At 51.2% G+C, this 20,577-nt stretch overlaps 1 protein-coding gene across 2 annotated transcripts in view; it reads right to left on the reverse strand.

Moving 5' to 3' along the window:
• LOC121862916 (solute carrier family 22 member 6-A-like) overlaps window positions 1-20,577 on the reverse strand; it is a 94,163-nt gene that overhangs the window by 21,768 nt on the left and 51,818 nt on the right. For both annotated transcript variants that reach the window (XM_042361331.1, XM_042361329.1), the window contains exon 2: window positions 7,662-7,758. In XM_042361331.1, the coding sequence (XP_042217265.1) occupies window positions 7,662-7,749 (88 nt within the window). In that variant the 5' untranslated portion in view covers window positions 7,750-7,758. The remainder of the gene's footprint in view (window positions 1-7,661; window positions 7,759-20,577) is intronic.

Consider the following 20,577-nt stretch of genomic DNA (forward strand, 5'->3'; position numbering starts at 1 on the left):
GAGAAAACGGAGGACTCAGGCTTCCTGAAGCGAGAGAAAATGGACTCTTGTGATGGGGGACTCAAATAAAGAAAGCATAGTTACATGTTTTGTGAATTACAGTATTGAGCATACCCTTTTCATCACTTTGTAATAAACCTAGCCATGCCTATGTGTGTTTCTGATATTTACCATAACTACTGTATATATATATATATATATATATATATATATATATATATATATATATATATATATATATATATATATATATATATATATATATATATATATTTAGTGGGTCTAAATGGTTGTAAAATGGGAAAGTTGGGGTTGGGTCTTGGGTGCCTGGTGTACTGCGCACATCATTGTCATTCCTAAAAACCCCATTTAATTCATATTACGCTATATAATATTCAAATCCACCGAGCTTGTAGAACCTCAGAAAACGGGAAACATTGATAAAGGATAACTCACCTACTCAATGTTACTATGTAACGACCACGGTCGTACACGTCAGTTAACGCCAAAATCAAATGATTCATATTACGCTCAATAGCCCACAAAACATGTCCTCTGCTTTTATTTTGAGTCCTCCATCTGAGGAGTCCGTTTTCTCGTCACTTCAAGACGCCTCAGTCCTCCGTTATCCCATTTTCTCTGACTTACTGAAACCAACCTCTCTATATAATGTATTTGAATGTGAGAGAGAACACCTTTGTTTTGAGTCAACTTAGATATGTCTGTTTACAGTTGGAACATTCAAGATCCATTGTGAGTGGTGTTGAACGCTTCAACTGTCCTTATTGGTAGTAAGACGTGTCAAGTAGGCGAATGTTGAGTTTGCCAGTTAGAGTGGCGTATTTTAGGTCGTCCGTGGGGATATCCAATCCATGGGTTTCTGATCGCTACTGAAGTTATATTGTTTTGTTGCCCCGACATCAGAGAATCTGATGTTCATAGTTTAGTTAGTGTCAGTTGTCTATTTAAGAAAGTCATTCATCTTCTGAACAGTTCCTGTCAAACTCAAAATTCTCCCAGATTTAACGGCCGTTTGACCGGGGATGTGGTTTGCGGTCAGGCCAATAGAGTTGCGAACGCATATATAACTTCAATTCACCTCTTTACTGACAAACTCAACCTCTGATTAAATCATAAATATAGATGTAGAAAATTAGCCTGATCTGTGACACTGACGGTCACAGCTAGGTGTCCAACGACTACTGTGAATAGAGGGTCTATTGTTAGTGAAATTTATCTTTCTAGTAGGAATATGCCCTCAGGCCCGTATATATGCAGGCGCGCGAAGGGAAATCACTCCTTCTGTGATTTCTTCTCCACGTCTCCAGGTATGTTCACGTGTGTTCCACGCCGCCATATTAACTCAGTTTAACTTAGTCATTTTTTGTGAATATCAGTGTTCATGTTTTAACATAGTACCTTCAGTGCCAAGTGAGTCAAGTAAAGTAGAGGGCTAGCTATCGTCTGAACCGGTGCCAGACGTATGTTTTGTATAGTGAAGTTAAATATTCACTCCTGTGATTTCTTCTCCACGTCTCCAGACGCTGTTGTGGGGGTTAGCAACACTCCTGAGGTTTGGGAGCCGCCTATGGGCACGATGTCTCTCGAAAAACGTCTTTAAGGTGGCGAGATTAGAATCCCAGGGCGAGATTCCTTGGCAGACGCCACGGCCCACCGCCACAGTCAACTTTTCCCGGGCCAGGCGCTCCGAGCTAGCGAGCGAGCCTGTAAACAACTCTGGCCCACTGACTCCGTCATATGATCATGGTCTACCCAATGTTCTTGGTTATATGTATGGAGCCGTATTAATATCCATGCTTAGGGATGACTAGCAGAAATATAGTCATCCCAGGTTAAGTATTGAACCACTGAATGAGAGTTCAAGGTACCAGGTTGTTCCTTGCACACTAACAGGAGGTATCGTATGTTACTATAATTGTGGAGTTAGTCCAGTGTGTTATGTATTCATCTCTAGTACCCATGAAAGAATAACCTGAGAGTATCATGCTCTAATCAAGAAGTGGAGAGGTAATTTGTTACTTGTTAAAGTAAGACCTGAGGGTCCAGTGATGGCTTGTGAATAATAATACGGAATCTCATGTATCAAGGTAATGATATCCCAATTGTCTCATAAAGTAATGAGTATGTGGAGGTGTTGAATGAGGTAATAAGCTCTTGAAGTGTTTGATGATTTAATAAGTTAATTGCAGTTCTGTTTAGCCTGAGTGAATTTAAGATGCATCTTCTCCACTCACTGTGTTAATAAATATTGAATTAGTAATCTGAGTATCACCACTCTACTCCTTCTAAACATTGGTTCCCAGAAAATAATACTTACTCACGTGCCTAGACATCTACCACACTACCCAACAACTTTCCATGAGCTATGTTATTTAATGAAAAGTCTGGGTGGTGGCAGCTACCCTTTGTAAGTATAAAAAGTGTTGTACAAAGAATAACATGGTTCCCCAGACTAACCCATGTATAAGAAAGACATAAAACAAAGTATACTTCAGAAAGGAAAGAACATGGACTTGGAAAACATAAGTAGAGAAGCATAAGAGTTACTTGTATAAGAATATAAGGTATATAGAGATAAAGAACATATCAGAATATGAGCAAGAATACATAAGATATATATATATATATATATATATATATATATATATATATATATATATATATATATATATATATATATATATATATATATATATATATATATATATGTCTGTATCTATATATATATATGTAAAGAATTGAAGAAGGATAAGTATATAGAACTGGGTACTCATTGGAAAGAGTACTACACAGAACATATAAGTATATGAATAAATAGAATACTAACAGAAAAGAGTGGCTGGATGGTAAATTATTGAAAAGAGAAAACTCGGCCCGTTACAACTAGACCATGTGTTGTATTGTACCCAGGTACAGTTATATCATATTAATTGTATGTATTCATAGCATTAAGGAGAACTCAGGGTATCCATAAGATGAATGTTAAAGTCCAGTTGAGCCGGACTAGTGTACTGTAGGACTAAGTGTGGATCAGGGTTTGAAGGTAACACTATTTACGTTTGTGAGCGTGTAGCGAACATAACTTCGACAGATATCATATGAAAATACATGAGAACAATGATCTGGAAAAAGGATAAATATATCAGAACTATGTGAGGTGTTGGAAGTAACCCAGAAACTATACTTGAAAGGAAATATCTTGTATGCGTCGGTATGAACTTAATACACCTCGTTTCCTCACGTGACATATACCCACGACAGGTACAGTGATCAGAGAATCTTATGTCTGTGTTCAAATAGTGCAATGTATGAGAGGAGGATCCCTCATTACAGTTTTAAGTGAAGTTGATACACCCCCGCCATGAACATTCAGCCTTTGTTTTAAGGCGCGTCATGTACCCGCCTCGGGTGTGCCGCGTTGATATTATAACCCAATGAATTTACCCACGAACTAGCAAACCAAGACCTTACCTTAGAGGGGAATTTAGGATTAAAATATGTGTTTATACGGCATGAGTGACAATATACTGAAAAGTGTTCAGGTGAGAACCGTAAGAAATAAAAGTAAAAATTGAAGATTGGAAACTGTAGGCCTATGCGGTGACGAGCGGCAGGGCACTGCCCTCAGTACCCTCCGTTCTACAGTCACCTCAGTGTCCTATCGGGCTATATCCCGCCCTATAATTAAGGCTTATATAGAAGTTATTACAGTTTAAAGCTTTGCCTGATATATAAGTGTAATAGTAATGTGTTAGGGGGTGTGATAACCGCCCGTCAGGCATTATTTCTGAGTACCCTCCGTTCTACCGTCACCTCAGGTTCCATGCGGTCGGAGTGCCTTGCTGCCCGGCAGCCATTATCCCTATGAGCGTCCCAACAGGTGGTGACTACTCCCAGCGATGCCACTCCACTGTGAACCTGTGGATTTCCAGCGCACCACTCCAAATGATTAGTCACAAATAAGGAGACCGTGAGAAACTCCGCGGTTGTCACTTGGAGCGACCTATAATACCAGGCGTAGAAATAGTGCTGGTATGTCTCTGGGTGAAGCCCTCGTCTTTACCCACCGAGGGCGGTGTGCGAACGAGGTGCCTGTTGTGTATACCTAAAAGTCACAAGGAGTCCCATACCTGCAGGTATGGAGTGTAACATGTGTGTTGAGATGGTGCTACTATGTATGATAACCGACGGTGCTATATTCCATACAGGTGGAGCAGTCTGATGTGTTAAGGGATAGTGTAAGAAGGAATGACCGAGGTAAGGTGGTCACAGATTGTTATGCAATAAGTATGTGGATGACACGCCATTAATGTAAGACGTCTGGTGCCCATCTGGGTAACCAACATTTTCGTTGTTCTTCTGAGGAAGACCAATTCATTTGTATGTTTTTTACCAGTATGCTTTATAAGGAATAAATTAATTAAGACATGTTATGGTTAGTTATGTATATAAGCTACTCGGCACAGTAGCTTATATACAGGGTTGCTACTCGGCACAGTAGCTTATATACAGGGTTGCTACTCGGCACAGTAGCTTATATACAGGGTTGCTACTCGGCACAGTAGCTTATATACAGGGTTGCTACTCGGCACAGTAGCTTATATACATAACCTACAATGGTTTCACCCTTCTTTCCCCTTATCGATCTGGTCAATGGAAAACCTAACCCAATGCCTAGTCCACTCTGCACGCTACCTAACGAGCTACATGCTGTCCAGAGGGGGTCTGGTGGCAGCGACCCTTAGAAATTAAGATTAGAGCTAAGTATTTACCCTTAGTATTAGTGACTCCCAGTCTGGCAGTATACAGTACTGGAACCAATTAGAATAAATCCCATAGGTTCTGTACTTTCGTTATCACGCACTCGGCGTGGTCCCAATTAGGCGTGATAACCAAGGGATGACTGTAGGTTAATGAGTACTGTACACATTACCTGTAGGGTTGTGAGCAGCCTACTGGAGGTAAAATATAATTACAGTACCTGTATCTGCACTACGATGAGGTCACCGTGTATTTGTTGGGGAAAAGTGAGGCTTTAGTCGTCATTTTGTACTCAAACTTCTGTCTTGTCATACGTGAGAGATATTTGTTTAAACGGTAGGGTTTCTACCCCATCAACAATTTTTTTGAAACAGAATAGTAATGAAAGAAAACATTATATACTCATAAGACCAAGTCCACGCATATGTTTATGTCATTGTTTTAAAAAATACAAAGCCAAGGTCGTCCTCAAGTACTCGAGTCTTATAAATGCATTGTGTCCATCATTTTCTCTCGTCATGGCAGACTGACAAGTTGAGAGTGGGTATCAAGCCGCACTGGATGATGTATTCCAAGATAAACAGGGAAAAATGATGCAGTATATTTGTCATTTCTTGTACAATATACAGATACCCTAGTTGATCCAGTTTTTGTTAGATGGACATGTGATAAGTAAATCGCTCTGGTGTGTCTGAAGGTATGCATCATCACGTATCTACTTCTGATTCAACCTAGTTTGGGATTCGAAGTATTAAATGAGACTAGATTGGTGAAATTTGAATGATCAAATCTCAACTGGGCTGAACTATCGTAAGTTGAGGGGTGAGCTGGGTATCACTTACACCCAAGTGTCCTGGCTAGGAATTTGCTTTCTGGTTTTTTTTTCATTATAAATTTGGGCCCAATTTTCATTTTATGTAAAAACAATCCCTTCTTTTTATCTTGGGTATAAATATGTACTTTTTACCTCCACTTATATCACAACTTGCCAGTTTCAGAGCCTAATCCTTTGTAAGTCCCAGGACGGAAGGCATGGACATCATTTTTTTAACTTGTATCAGATGTGTCATAAATTAAAAAGAATTACGTCTCATCTAGAAACTTATGCTTGTGCTCTGTGTTTAATAAACCTGACCAGTTGAAATGCTTTACATATAGAACTAGCAGTGGACAATGAAGTGAATAGAGATGATAAAGAACAGACCGACAGCCCTAATGTAACCTGTTAATTGGGGGAAAACAAAAAAAAAAGAAATATTGGTCTTGTCCTCCTTCGTCTTCTCTGGGAGAATTATTATCCAGACAAGGACTAAGTGACAAGATCTTTGTAAACGTGATGGCTGGAAGAACGTAGTAGTATTATGTCATATAAAAATATATAGTCCTTTAGAGATAAGTAGATGATGGTGTGACGGAGGGGTTGTGTTGAGCAGAACTGGTTGGAAAAAGTATTACGTCACACCCCCCCCCTCATACGTGTCTTAGTTAAGTAAAATAAACTACATAACGACTGGGAAATAAGTCCGGTAAACTGTTCTAGAGATGTGTTTCCTTTCATCAGAACACCGAGAGAGGATGGAACGTGTGTTGTATTCTCCCTATTATTGAAAAGAAAATGTGAACAAAGGTTTGAACACTTTTTAATCCAATTTATTTTTCCTTTTACAGGGTCGTTTGTGCAATATTGAAAAAAATGCCAGAGATAAGTGAACCTTAACATACCGGACATCTCATCTTGTGATAGTTCTTCACTAGACTTCATATGGTAGGTAAAGTTATCCTTATTTAATAATATTTTTACAATGTTTGTATTTGTCTCCTTACAGTGTGACTCAAACGTGATTATTTCAATATTATATATAATGTATTTCTAAAGCTCGATTGATGTATCAACTTAGTAAAGAGGTTATGTTAATAGAATGACGTAAGGGTTATATTCTCATAGTAAGACGAGGGACGGAGGTCGTGTAGGTGTATAGGTGATGGGCGGCTTTTGGATGCCCGATTCATTTAATGGTCCACTTGTGTCCTTCACATACACAGACCTCGTGGCGCCGCCCCCACACCCTCTCCTTCCTTAGTATGCATTACAACAAAGGAAGTATAGCTTTAAAATTGCTGTCAGTATTTATTTATATCAAAGCTATCAAAGTACAACAGTCGAGTATACATTGTAGTGAATTTCTCCCCTACAAACGCTGTTTGTCGCTGAGTAGCCGACCCCGCGAATTCCACAGTGGTCTGGGTCAACCCACGCCTACCTCCGCTATAAAAGACCTGACCTCGTGGTGACCTCTCTCTTTCTACCTACACCAACCAGCCAGCAACACCCTCCTTCCTCCGCTGCCTGGCGGTCCTCGCCCTGCCGGCGAGCATGGCGACCCACAAGCTGTCCTCCTCTGAGCACCCTCACCAACCAGCTCTCTCTACATCACGCTTGTAACCATGCTGCCTTCCCAGCACCAAGCTACATTGTACATCCAATACAACATGTATACAGAGAGCACATTGTGAGTTTCCTTTCTCCATTCCATCCTGAGTGTGAACACAAACATCCCATACCCCACAACATATTCAGGGACATTCAAGAGTCCGTACAGTTCATGTCAAGACCTTTACGACAAATGACAAAGATGATAAATTAAAGAACAAAACAACAGAGGATGTAAACATACATGACGCTAATTATAAAATGTTAATCTGTAAAATGAGACCAATAAAATTACAAGATTAGAAATGTAAACCAAATCATTATGTTGTCAAGTGTCTAATGTAATATGAATAGCACACATCACATGTAACAGACCAATGGAAAGGTTTTATATGAGGTAACAAGGTTTGTGTGGGTAACTATGGCGGGCAAGTCGATATATACTTACTAAACAACGATGTGGAGATCATTAGCAGCTGCCATCGTCCGAATCCCACCTTTGATAGTAAGTGGTCGAAGCCATCTTCTTCCGACATTCTTACAAGCTGGTGATGACAAATGAATTGTGTCTAAGGCAGAAGTTTACATAATTATAACTATAAAGCTTCACAACTAAAGACTTAATATTTCTATTGATGTGTGTCTTGTGCAGCAGTGTTCAGGAAAGAGTTAGTTAGGCTTTCGCAGATGAATGGAGAGTATCTGATATTTTGTCGTTACTCATGGTGATTGCGCAATCATGCCTGGCTGTATGGTACAAATCACGGTCAGTTCTGTAGTCATGGTAAGTGTACGTGATACACAAATATTTTTGTGTGAAGTTATTGATATTTACTAGAACAGAGTTGTAAAAACTGAATGCTATAACAAGTTAGTGGAAAAGAAATAAAGAAATTGAACTCTGCAAACAGGGAAGTGGTGCCCCCGGCACTTTGAAGGTATGGCAGGATTAGGAAGTCGGCAGGTTGTCACAACACTTATGTCTGCACATTAAGAGTTTAGACTCAACCTCTGGCCGTGGTGTGAGCGACGGTGAGTGACTGTTTTTTAACATCACTATGCCATGGCGCTAGGATACCACGCAGGGATTTTGTTTAATTAATAACCCGAAGCTGGGTAACTCGGCTACTTACCGATATTAATCATAATGACGACAATGATAATAATAATATTATTATTATTAATGTAATTTTAATAATCACAACAATGACAACAGTCAATTAATACAAGTTATAATTATTTTTTCAAAACATGGTTTTGTTCCTACCAAGGTCAGGTGTGTGTGTAGGGATGGGGTGGAGGGGTGGATGATCAGGTAAAGGAGAAAGCCTTTAGACATCTGCTTCCCAATCCCCCCCCCCTGCCTTCCCCGTTACAACCCCCCCTAATCCCACCTTATTTCTTATGACCCTTCCCCACTACCCTTCAACCCTATTACTAACACCACTGTCACCGCCACTGTCACCAACCACCATCCACTACCACTGTCACCACCACCATCCACTACCACCTGCTCACCACACCACCATCCACTACCACTGTCACCACCACCATCCACTACCACCCACCACCATCCACTACCACTGTCACCACCATCACTACACCACCACCATCACCTGTCACCACCACCATCACTACCAGTCACCACCATCCACTACCAATGTCACCACCACCATCCACTACCACTGTCACCCACCATCCAACCAGTCACCACCACCATCCACCACCGCACCACCACCATCCACTACCACTGTCACCACCACCATCACTACCACACTACCACCCGTCACTCACCACCATCCACCATCACCACTGTCCCACCTACCATCACTACCACTGTCACCACCACCATCACACTGTCACTAGTCCCACCACCACCTACCACAATCTACGTCACCCTCCACCGTCACCATACCAATCCACCACCACTGTCCCACCACCATCCACTACCCACCACCCCCCTCATCCACTGTCACCACCACCATCACTACCACTGTCACCACCATCCACCAATCCACCACCTCTACTGTCACCACCACCATCCACTACTGTCACCACCACCACTACCACTGTCACCACCACCATCCACTACCGCAAACACCACCATCCACTACCACAATCACCACCACCATCCTACCACTGTCACCACCACCATCCACCTCCACTGTCACCACCACCATCACTACCACTGTCACCACCACCATCCACTCCTGTCACCACCACCACCCACTGTCACCACCAACCACTGCCATCACCACCACACCATCCACCTACCTGTCACCACACCATCACAACTGTCACCACCACCATCACTACCACTGTCACCACCACCTACCATCCACCACACCTACCACCAATCACCCCACCATCACCTCACCAACCACCTACCACTGTCACCACCACCATCCACTACCACTGTCACCACCACCATCACCCATCACCACCACCATCACCACCACTGTCACCACCATCCACTACCAATCTCACCCACCATCACACTCACCACTGTCACCACCACCGTCACCACTATCACCTGCACCATCCACCACCGTCAACCACCATCCCCACCACCACCTGCACACTCCACTGTCTGCCACCGCATCCACCACCACCGTCACCACCACCATCCACTACCACGCCACCACCATCCACTCCATCACCACCTATCCACTACCATGCCACCACCATCACCCTGCCACCACCCACCACCTACCACTGTCACCCACCACCATCACTACCACCACCACCATCACCTCACCACACCACCCACCATCCACTACCACTGTCACCACCCACACCACTGCACCACCACCACCATCACTACCCACCACCATCCACCACCACTGTCACCACCACCATCCACTACCACTGTCCCACCTCATCACGCACCACCCACTACAACTGTCACCAACCACTACCACTGTCACCACCACCATACTACCACTGTCACCACCATCCTACTGTCACCCACCCACCATCCACTGCTCACCACCACCATCCCACTGCCACCACCACCATCACTACCACTCACCACCGCAATCACTGCCACCACCATCCTACCACTGTCACCCCACCATCCACTACCACTGTCACCACCCATCCACTACCACTGTCACCACCACCATCCTACCACTGTCACCTGCACCATCACTACCACTGTCAACCACCACCATCCACTACCGCAGTCACCACCACCATCCACGCAACAGTCACCACCACCATCCACTACCAGTCACCACCACCATCCACACCACTGTCACCACCACCATCCACACTACCACTGTCACCACCACCACCACCAGTCACCACCACCATCACTACCACCTTCACCTGCCATCCACTACCAATCACCACCATCCTGCCACTGTCCCACCACCATCACTACCATCACCACCACCATCCACTACCACTGTCACCACCACCATCCACTACCATCACCACCACCATCCACACCTACCACTGTCACCACCACCATCACTACCACTGTCACCACCACCATCCACTACCACGTCACCGCCACCATCACTACCACTGTCACCACCACCATCCACTACCACTGTCACCACCACCATCCACTACCAGTCACCACCACCATCCCACCCCACCTACCACTGTCACCACCACCATCACTCTTCCACTGCCACCATCACACTGCCGCCATCACCACCACCCACCTCGCCACCACCACCATCACTACCACCTGCACACTACCCTCACCCACCATCCACCTGCACCACCACCATCACTACCACCGTCCCCCATCCACCCACTGTCGCCCACTACCACTGTCACCACCACCATCCACTACCGCATCACCACCATCCACTACCACTGTCACCACCCATCACTCTGCACCACCACCATCCACTACCATCACCACCACCATACACCACTGTCCACCACCACCACCATCCACTTCACCCACCACCATCACCATGTCGCCACCACCACTACCAGTCACCACCACCATCCACTGCCACCATGTCACCACCACCATCCACTACCACTGTCACCACCACCATCACTACCAGTCACCGCCACATCCACTCACCACTGTCACCACCACCATCACTACCACCTGTCCACCACCACCATCCACTACCAATCACCACCACCATCACTACCACTGTCACCACCACCATCCACCACCACTGTCACCACCACCATCCACTCCAGTCACCACCACCATCACTACCCAACCTCCAGTCACCACCACCATCACTACCACTGTCACCACCACCATCCCACTGTCACCCCACCACCACTACCACTGTCACCACCATCACTACCACTGTCACCCACCACCCTACCCACCTCTCACTGCCACCTCACCACCACCATCACAACAGTCACCACCACCATCACTGCCACTGTCGCCCCACCACCATCCACTCACCAACACCGCCGTCACCACCGCAATCTCCACCACCATCCGTCACACCACCTGTCACCCACCACCATCCACTGCCCTCACCACCACCATCCACTGCCACTGTCACCACCACCATCACTCACCACTGTCCACCACCGTCACTACCCACCACACACCCGCCATCACTACCACTGTCACCTACCATCCACTACCACTGTCACCACCACCATCCACTACCATGTCACCACCATCCTCCACTCAACGCCACCATCCACTACCACTGTCACCATACCATCACCAGTCACCACCATCACTACCTGTCACCACCACCATCCACTACCACTGTCACCACCACCACTCCACTACCGCCACGTCACCACCAATCCCACCCTCACCACTGTCCCACCTGCCGTCCACTGCCGCTGTCGCCACCGCCGTCCACTGCCACTTAGTCGCATGCCATCCACCTGCCACTACCTGCCGTCACCCTACCGCCGTCACCACCAATCCACTACCGCTGTCCACCACCACAATTCACTTACCCGCCACTCGCCACCATCCACTGTCACCACCACCATCAGCTACCACTGTCCTCCACCACCACCAATCCACCACCACTGTCGCCACCACCATCCACTGCTGTCACCACCACCGTTACACTGCGTCACCACCACCATCACGCTACCGCAACACCACCATCACTACCACAGTCACCACCACCATCCTGCCACTGTCCGCCACCACCATCCACCTGCACTGTCACCACCACCATCACTACCACTGTCGCCACCACCATCCACTGCCAGTCACCACCATCACCCACTATCCACCTCCACTGCGTCACCACCACCATCCACCTACCTGTCACCACGCCTCACGCCACGCATCCACCACCGCATCACTGCCACGTCACCGCTACAACTCCTACCAGTACCACCGTCACCATCCACCACCAATCGCCACCAACCGTCACCACTACCGTCACCAACCATCCTACCACTGTCGCCACCACCATCCACTACCACTGTCACCACCACCATCACCGATCACCACCACCATCCACCACCACTGTCACCACCATCCACTACCATTCTCACCCACCATCCGCTCACCACTGTCACCACCACCATCACCACTGTCACCACCACCATCACACTACCTGTCACCCACCATCCCCACTACCCGTGCTGCACTCACCACCCCACCCATCACATCCTACCACTGTCACCGCCACCATCCACTACCACGCCACCTGCATCCACTGCATCACCACCTATCCACTACCAGTGCCACCACCATCACCCTGCCACCATCCACCATCCTGCCACTGTCACCACCACCATCACTGCAGTCACCACCACCATCCGCCACCACTTACCACCGCCATCCCTGCCACTGTCACCCCCAATCACTCACCACTCATCACTACCCATCCTACCATCCACACCGATCACCACCGCATCCACTACCACTGTCTCACCACCATCACGCACCACCCACTACCACTGTCACCCCACGCCACTGTCACCACCACCATCTACCTCACCACCATCCTGCTGTCACACCACCATCACACTGCAATCACCTCCACCATCCCACTGTCACCACCACCATCACTACCACTCGCCACCGCAACCACATCCGCCACCATCACCTGCTGTCACCGCACCATCCACTTCCACTGTCGCCACCCATCCACTACCCACCGATCGCCGCCACATCCTGCCACTGTCGCCTCCACCATCACTGCCAGTCGCCACCCACCATCCGCTGCCGCAATCACCACCACCATCCACTGCCTCGCCGCCACCATCACGCTTCCTGTCACCACCACCATCCACTGCTGCACTGTCACCACCACCATCCACACTACCACGTCACCCACCACTGCATCCGCCAGTCACCACCACACCATCACACCACCAGTCACCTACCATCCACTACCAGTCACCACCATCCTGCCAAGTCACCACCACACTACCATCGCCACCACCATCCTACCACTGTCACCACCACCATCCACTACCATCACCACCACCATCCACACCTACCACTGTCACCACCACCATCCACTACCATGTCACCACCACCATCCACTACCACTGTCACCACCACCATCACTACCACTGTCACCACCACCATCCACTACCACTGTCACCACCACCATCCACTGCCAGTCACCACCACCATCACTGTCGCCGCCATCCTGCCACTGTCACCACCACCGTCACTCTACCATCGCGCCCACACTGCACGCCAGTCGCCGCACCAGCGCCCGCTGCTCCCAATCGCCACCACCGTCACTCCATCACCACCGTCACCCACTCACCACACCATCCACCGTCACCACCACCATCACTACCCACCGTCGCCATCCACCCACCTGTCGCCCACTACCACTGTCGCCACCACCTGCTACTACCGCATCACCTGCCATCTCGCTACCACTGTCACCAGCCCATCACCTGCCACCATCACGCAATCCACTACCATCACTACCGCCATCGCCACTTCTGCACTCACCGCCACCAATCACTTCCCGTGCCACCACCGTCACCACATGTCGCCACCATCCACTACCAGTCACCACCACCATCCACTGCCACCATCTCGCCACCGCCATCCACTGCCACTGTCGCCACCACCATCACTGCCAGTCGCCGCCACGTCCGCTGCCACTGTCGCCACTCCACCGTCACTGCCGACTGTCCGCCACCGCCGTCCACTGCCGATCACCTCCACCATCACTACCACTGTCACCACCACCATCCACTACCACTGTCACCCTGCCATCCACTGCAGTCACCACCACCATCACTACCCACCCTCCAGTCACCACCACCATCACTACCACTGTCACCACCACCATCCTACTGTCACCCCACCATCACTACCAATGTCTGCACCATCACTACCACTGTCACCACCGTCCTACCATCCCCACTACCACTGTCGCCACCTGCATCCCTGCTGTCACCGCCTGCATCACTGCCACTGTCGCCGCCACCATCCCTGCCGCGTCACCGCCATCCACTACCGCTGTCGCCGCCGCATCTCTGTCGCCACCACCGTCACTGCCCCTGTCACCCGCCACCATCCACTGCCGCAGTCACCGCCACCATCCACTACCACTGTCACCGCCACCGTCACTGCACCACTGTCGCACCACCGTCGCTACCGCACCAATCCACGCCGCCATCACTACCGCTGTCACCTGCCATCCACTACCACTGTCACCGCCACCATCCCCCACCATTCACCTGCATCCTGCAATCACCGCCTGCATCCGCTACCCTGTCACCACACCATCTGCACTGTCACCACCATCACTACCTGTCGCCACCACCATCACTACCGCTGTCACCACCGTCACTGCCCAATCCCTGCGCCGTCCACGCTACCACTTGTCGCCACCGCCATCACGCTGCCGCCAATCGCCGCCTGCGTCCGCCACCGCCTGTCACCGCCACCATCCGCTGCCGCGTCGCCACCGCCCACTGCCGCACCAATCGCCGCCTGCGTCTGCTACCGCTGTCACCACCTGCATCCTGCCCTGTACATCACCATGTCACCACCATCCACACTACCACTGTCGCCACCGCCATCCACCACCATCTGCCACCACACTACCACTGTCATCACCACCATCCACTACTGTCACCACCATTCACTACCACTGTCACCACCATCCCACTACCACTGTCACCACCACCATCCACTACCACATCACCACCATCCACTACCTGTCACCCACCACCATCACTCACCACTACCACTGTCACCACCATCACTACCCACTGTCACCACCATCACTACCACTGTCACCACCATCCACTACCATTGTCGCCCACCATCCTGCCGCACCGCCACCATCACGCTGCCAGTCGCCACCACCATCCACTGCCACTCAATCACCACCCAATCCGCTACCGCAATCGCCACCGCAATCACTACCACCGTCACCACCACTGTCACTATCCCTGTCACCACCACCATCCTACCACTGTCGCCACCATCCACTACCGTCACCGCACCATCCACTACCACTGTCACCCGCCACCATCCCACTGTCACCCACCATCCACCACTGTCACCACCACCATCCCACTACCTGTCACCACCACCATCCACCCTACTGTCACCCACCATCCACTACCACTGTCGCCACCATCCCGCTGTCACCACCACCATCACTACTGTCACCGCCATCACCGGTCACCTGCAGCCACTACCTGTCCACCACCATCACGCTGCAATCGCCACCACCGTCACGCCACCAGTCGCCTGCACCATCCGCTGCCACTGTCACCACCACCATCACTACCGCTGTCGCCACCACCATCCGCACTACCAGTCGCCACCACCATCCACTACCATCACCACCACCATCCTGCCAGTCACCACCACCATCCACTGCCACTGTCACACCATCCCACTACCACTGTCTACCACCCACTACCACTGTCACCCACCATCCACTACCACTGTCACCACCATCCACTACCGCTGTCACCATCCACTGTCACCACCACCATCCTGCCAATCACCACCACCATCCACTACCTGTCACCGCCACCATCACTACCACTCACCGCCATCCCCACTTCCTGTCACCATCCCACTGTCATCGCCATCCGCAGTCACCACCCCATCCACTACCACTGTCACCACCATCCGCTACCACTGTCTCCACCATCACTCTACCAGTCACCGCATCGCCTGCTGTCCACCACCATCACTGCGCTGTCGCCACCACCGTCACTACCAGTCGCCACCGCCGTCACGCCGCCATCGCCACCACCATCACGCTACCATCGCCACCACCGTCCACTACCGGTCACCCACCATCACTACCACTGTCACCACCACCATCACTACCAGTCACCCACCACCATCCCACCAGTAATGCCACCACCATCCCCTGTCACCTGCACCATCACTACCGTCACCGCCTGTCACCATCACCACCTGCATCCTACCACTGTCACCACCATCCACTACCACTGTCACCACCACCATCACTACCACTGTCACCGCCACCATCCCTGTCGCCTACCATCACCTACTGTCACCGCCTGCATCCACTACCACTGTCACCGCCACCATCCACTACCAGTCACCGCCACCATCACACCACTGTCACCGCCACCATCACTGCCAGTCTGCCACCATCCACTACCACTGTCACCACCACCATCACCCAATGCCTGCCCCACTACCGCCATTGCTGCCACCGTCACCCGCCAGTCGCCATCCACCGTCACGCCTGCCGCTGTCCGCCACCGTCCACTGCCACAATCCATGCCGTCACTGTCACCACCACCATCCACTGCCACTGTCGCCACCTCATCCACTACCACTGTCCACCACCGTCTCCTACCAGTCACCACCACCATCACTACCACTGTCGCCTACCATCCACTACCACTGTCACCACCACCATCCACTACGCATCACCTCCACCATCCACTGCTGTCACCACCACCATCCACTACCACTGTCACCACCACCATCCCACTACCACTGTCACACCACCATCCACTACCACTGTCACCACCATCCCTACCACTGTCACCCACCTGCCACCATCACCTGCCATCCACACTGTCCGCCACCACCATCCACTACCACCATCACCGCCTGCATCCACTGCCACTGTCGCCACCACCATCCACTACCGCAATCGCCACCATCCACACTCACCATGCCATCCACTTCACCGCTTTCATCACCACCACGCCGTCCACTATCGTCCTGCGTCAACCGTCGCCATCATCACACACCGCCAATCGCCACCACCATCCACTACCACTGTCACCGCCACCATCCACTACCCTGTCACCACCATCCACTACCACTGTCACCACCACCCTGCCTGTGCGCCGCATCCCTACCACTGTCACCACCACCATCCTACCACTGTCACCACCACCATCCCACTACCACTGTCACCACCACCATCCACTACCACTGTCACCACCCACCATCACTACCACTGTCACCGCCACCATCCACTACCACTGTCACCACCATCCACTACCACTGTCACGCCATCCACACTACCCACTGTCACCGCCACCATCCACTACCACTGTCACCGCCACCATCCACTACCACTGTCACCACCCCATCCACTACCGCACCAATCACCGCCACCATCACTGCCACTGTCACCGCCATCCTGCCATCACCACCCGTCACCCTGCCGCCATCACCGCGTCACTGCCATAATCACCACCATCCACTGCCACCACCGCTCCACTACCGCCATCCGCACCGCCTCTCCGTCACCGCCACCGTCCACTACCGCTGTCACCATCCCTGCTGCTGTACCACCAGCATCACTACCGATGTACCACCTGCATCACTCACCACTGTCACCTCCACCATCACACCACTGTCGCCACCACCATCTGTCACCGCCTCATCACCGTCACCACCACCATCACTCCTGTCACCACCACCATCACCTGCTGTCTGCTGCATCCACTGCCAGTCGCCACCATCATCTGCCACCTGCACCATCACACTGCCGCTGCTCCACCATCCGCTGCCAGTCACCTCCACCGTCACTCCGCCATCGCCACCGCCGTCCACTGCCACTGTCGCCCCACCGTCACCTGCCGATCGCCGCCACCATCCACTGCCGCCAGTCGCCCACCGCCGTCCACTCACTCAATCACCGCCACCGTCACGCCCATGTCGCCACCACCATCACTACCACTGTCACCACCACCATCCACTACCAGTGCCCTGCCACCATCCACTACCAGTCACCACCACCATCACCCTGCCACTGTCACCACCACCATCCACTGTCACCGCCATCCATGCCACTGTCACCATCCACTACCTGTCACCACCATCCACTACCACTCTCACCACATCCACTACTGTCACCTACCATCCCACTGCCACTTGCCACCACCATCACTACCACTGTCACCGCCATCACGCTACCACTGTCACCATCCCCTACCACTGTCACCGCCACCATCCACTACCACTGTCACCACCACCATCCACCACTGTCACCCGCCTGCATCCACACTACCTGTCACCACCGCTCTGCCATCCCATACCACGCCTGCCACAATCACCACCACCGTCACACTGCCATAATCACCGCCACCATCCACTGTCTGTCACCACCACAATCACGACCACTGTCGCCACCACCATCCACTACCACTGTCGCCTGCATCACTACCACTGTCACCACCACCATCCACTGCCACCGTGTCACCACCACCATCACTACCACTATCACCACCTGCATCACTACTGTCGCCGCCACCCCACCATCGCCACCAGCATCCTGCCGCACCATCCTGCATCCACCACCTGTCGCCACCACCATCCACTACCACTGTCACCGCCACCATCCGCTACCACTGTCACCTGCCATCACCACTGTCACCACCACCATCACTACCACTGTCACCGCCAGCATCACTACTGTCACCGCCATCCACTACCGCATCACCGCCACCCATCACTGCCGCAATCACCCACCGTCACTACTGTCACCACCACCATCCACTACCACTGTCACCGCCACCATCACGCTACCGATCACCACCACCATCCACTACCACGTCACCGCAAATCCACTGCGCTCAATCACCACCACCATCCACTACCGTCGCCCACCACCGTCACTACCATTGTCGCCACCACATCACTACCACTGTCACCACCCATCACTACCAGTCACCTCCACCATCACGCTCCACTGTCACCACCACCATCCACTACCACTGTCACCACCACCATCCCACTACCACTGTCACCACCACTATCCATATCGCTTCCATCACCACCATCCCTACCACTGTCACCCACCATCACTACCGTCACCACCATCACACTGTCACCACCACCATCCACTACCTGTCACCACCGCCATCACTACCACTGTCGCCATCACTACCGCATCGCCACCACCATCCACCCTACCACTGTCACCACCACCATCACTACTGTCACCGCCACCATCCGCTGCCACTGTCACCACCATCCACTACCGCTGTCACCATCACTACCAGTCGCCCACCGCCATCCCACTACCGCGTCACCACCACAAAGTCACCCTGCCACTTTAACCGCCGCCATCACTACCAGTCACCACCACCATCCACTACCACTGTCACCACCACCATCCACTACCATCACCTGCCATCACACCACCGTCACCACCACCATCCACTACCACTGTCACCTCCATCACTACCTGTCACCACCACCATCCACTGCCACTGTCACCACCACTGCATCACCACTGTCCACCACCACCCACTGTCACCCTCATCTACTGTCACCCACCACCATCCACTACCACTGTCACCGCCACCATCACCTACCACTGTCGCCACCACCATCCACACTACCAGTCACCCACCGCATCCACTACCACCATCTTGCGCCACCATCCACTACCACTCACCACCATCCACCACTGTCACCTGCCATCCACTACCACTGTCCCACCTCCACCCCAGTCACCACCATCACTGCCACCATCCCCATCCACTGCCACTGTCACCACCATCCACTCTGCCAGTGCCACCATCATCCACCACTGTCACCACCATCCACTACCACGTCACCACCACCATCCACTACCAGTCACCACCACCATCCACTACCACTGTCACCACCACCATCCACTACCTGTCACCACCACCATCCACTACCAGTCACCACCACCATCCCCACTGTCACCCACCATCCACGACCACTGTCACCCACCATCCACTACCACTGTCACCTACCACTGTCACCACCACCATCCTGCAGTACCCACCATCCACTACCACTGTCACCCACCATCCACTACCACTGTCACCACCATCCCACCACTGTCACCCCACCAATGTCACCACCACCATCACTACCACTGTCACCCACCATCCTACCACTGTCACCGCCTGTCCACTACCACGTCACCGCCACCATCCACTACCAGTCAAACCAGTGCGTGGCTTCTTCT

Source organism: Homarus americanus, unplaced genomic scaffold, assembly GCF_018991925.1.
Source record: "Homarus americanus isolate GMGI-L3 unplaced genomic scaffold, GMGI_Hamer_2.0 scaffold24922, whole genome shotgun sequence".
NCBI classification, from domain to species: Eukaryota; Metazoa; Arthropoda; class Malacostraca; order Decapoda; family Nephropidae; genus Homarus; species Homarus americanus.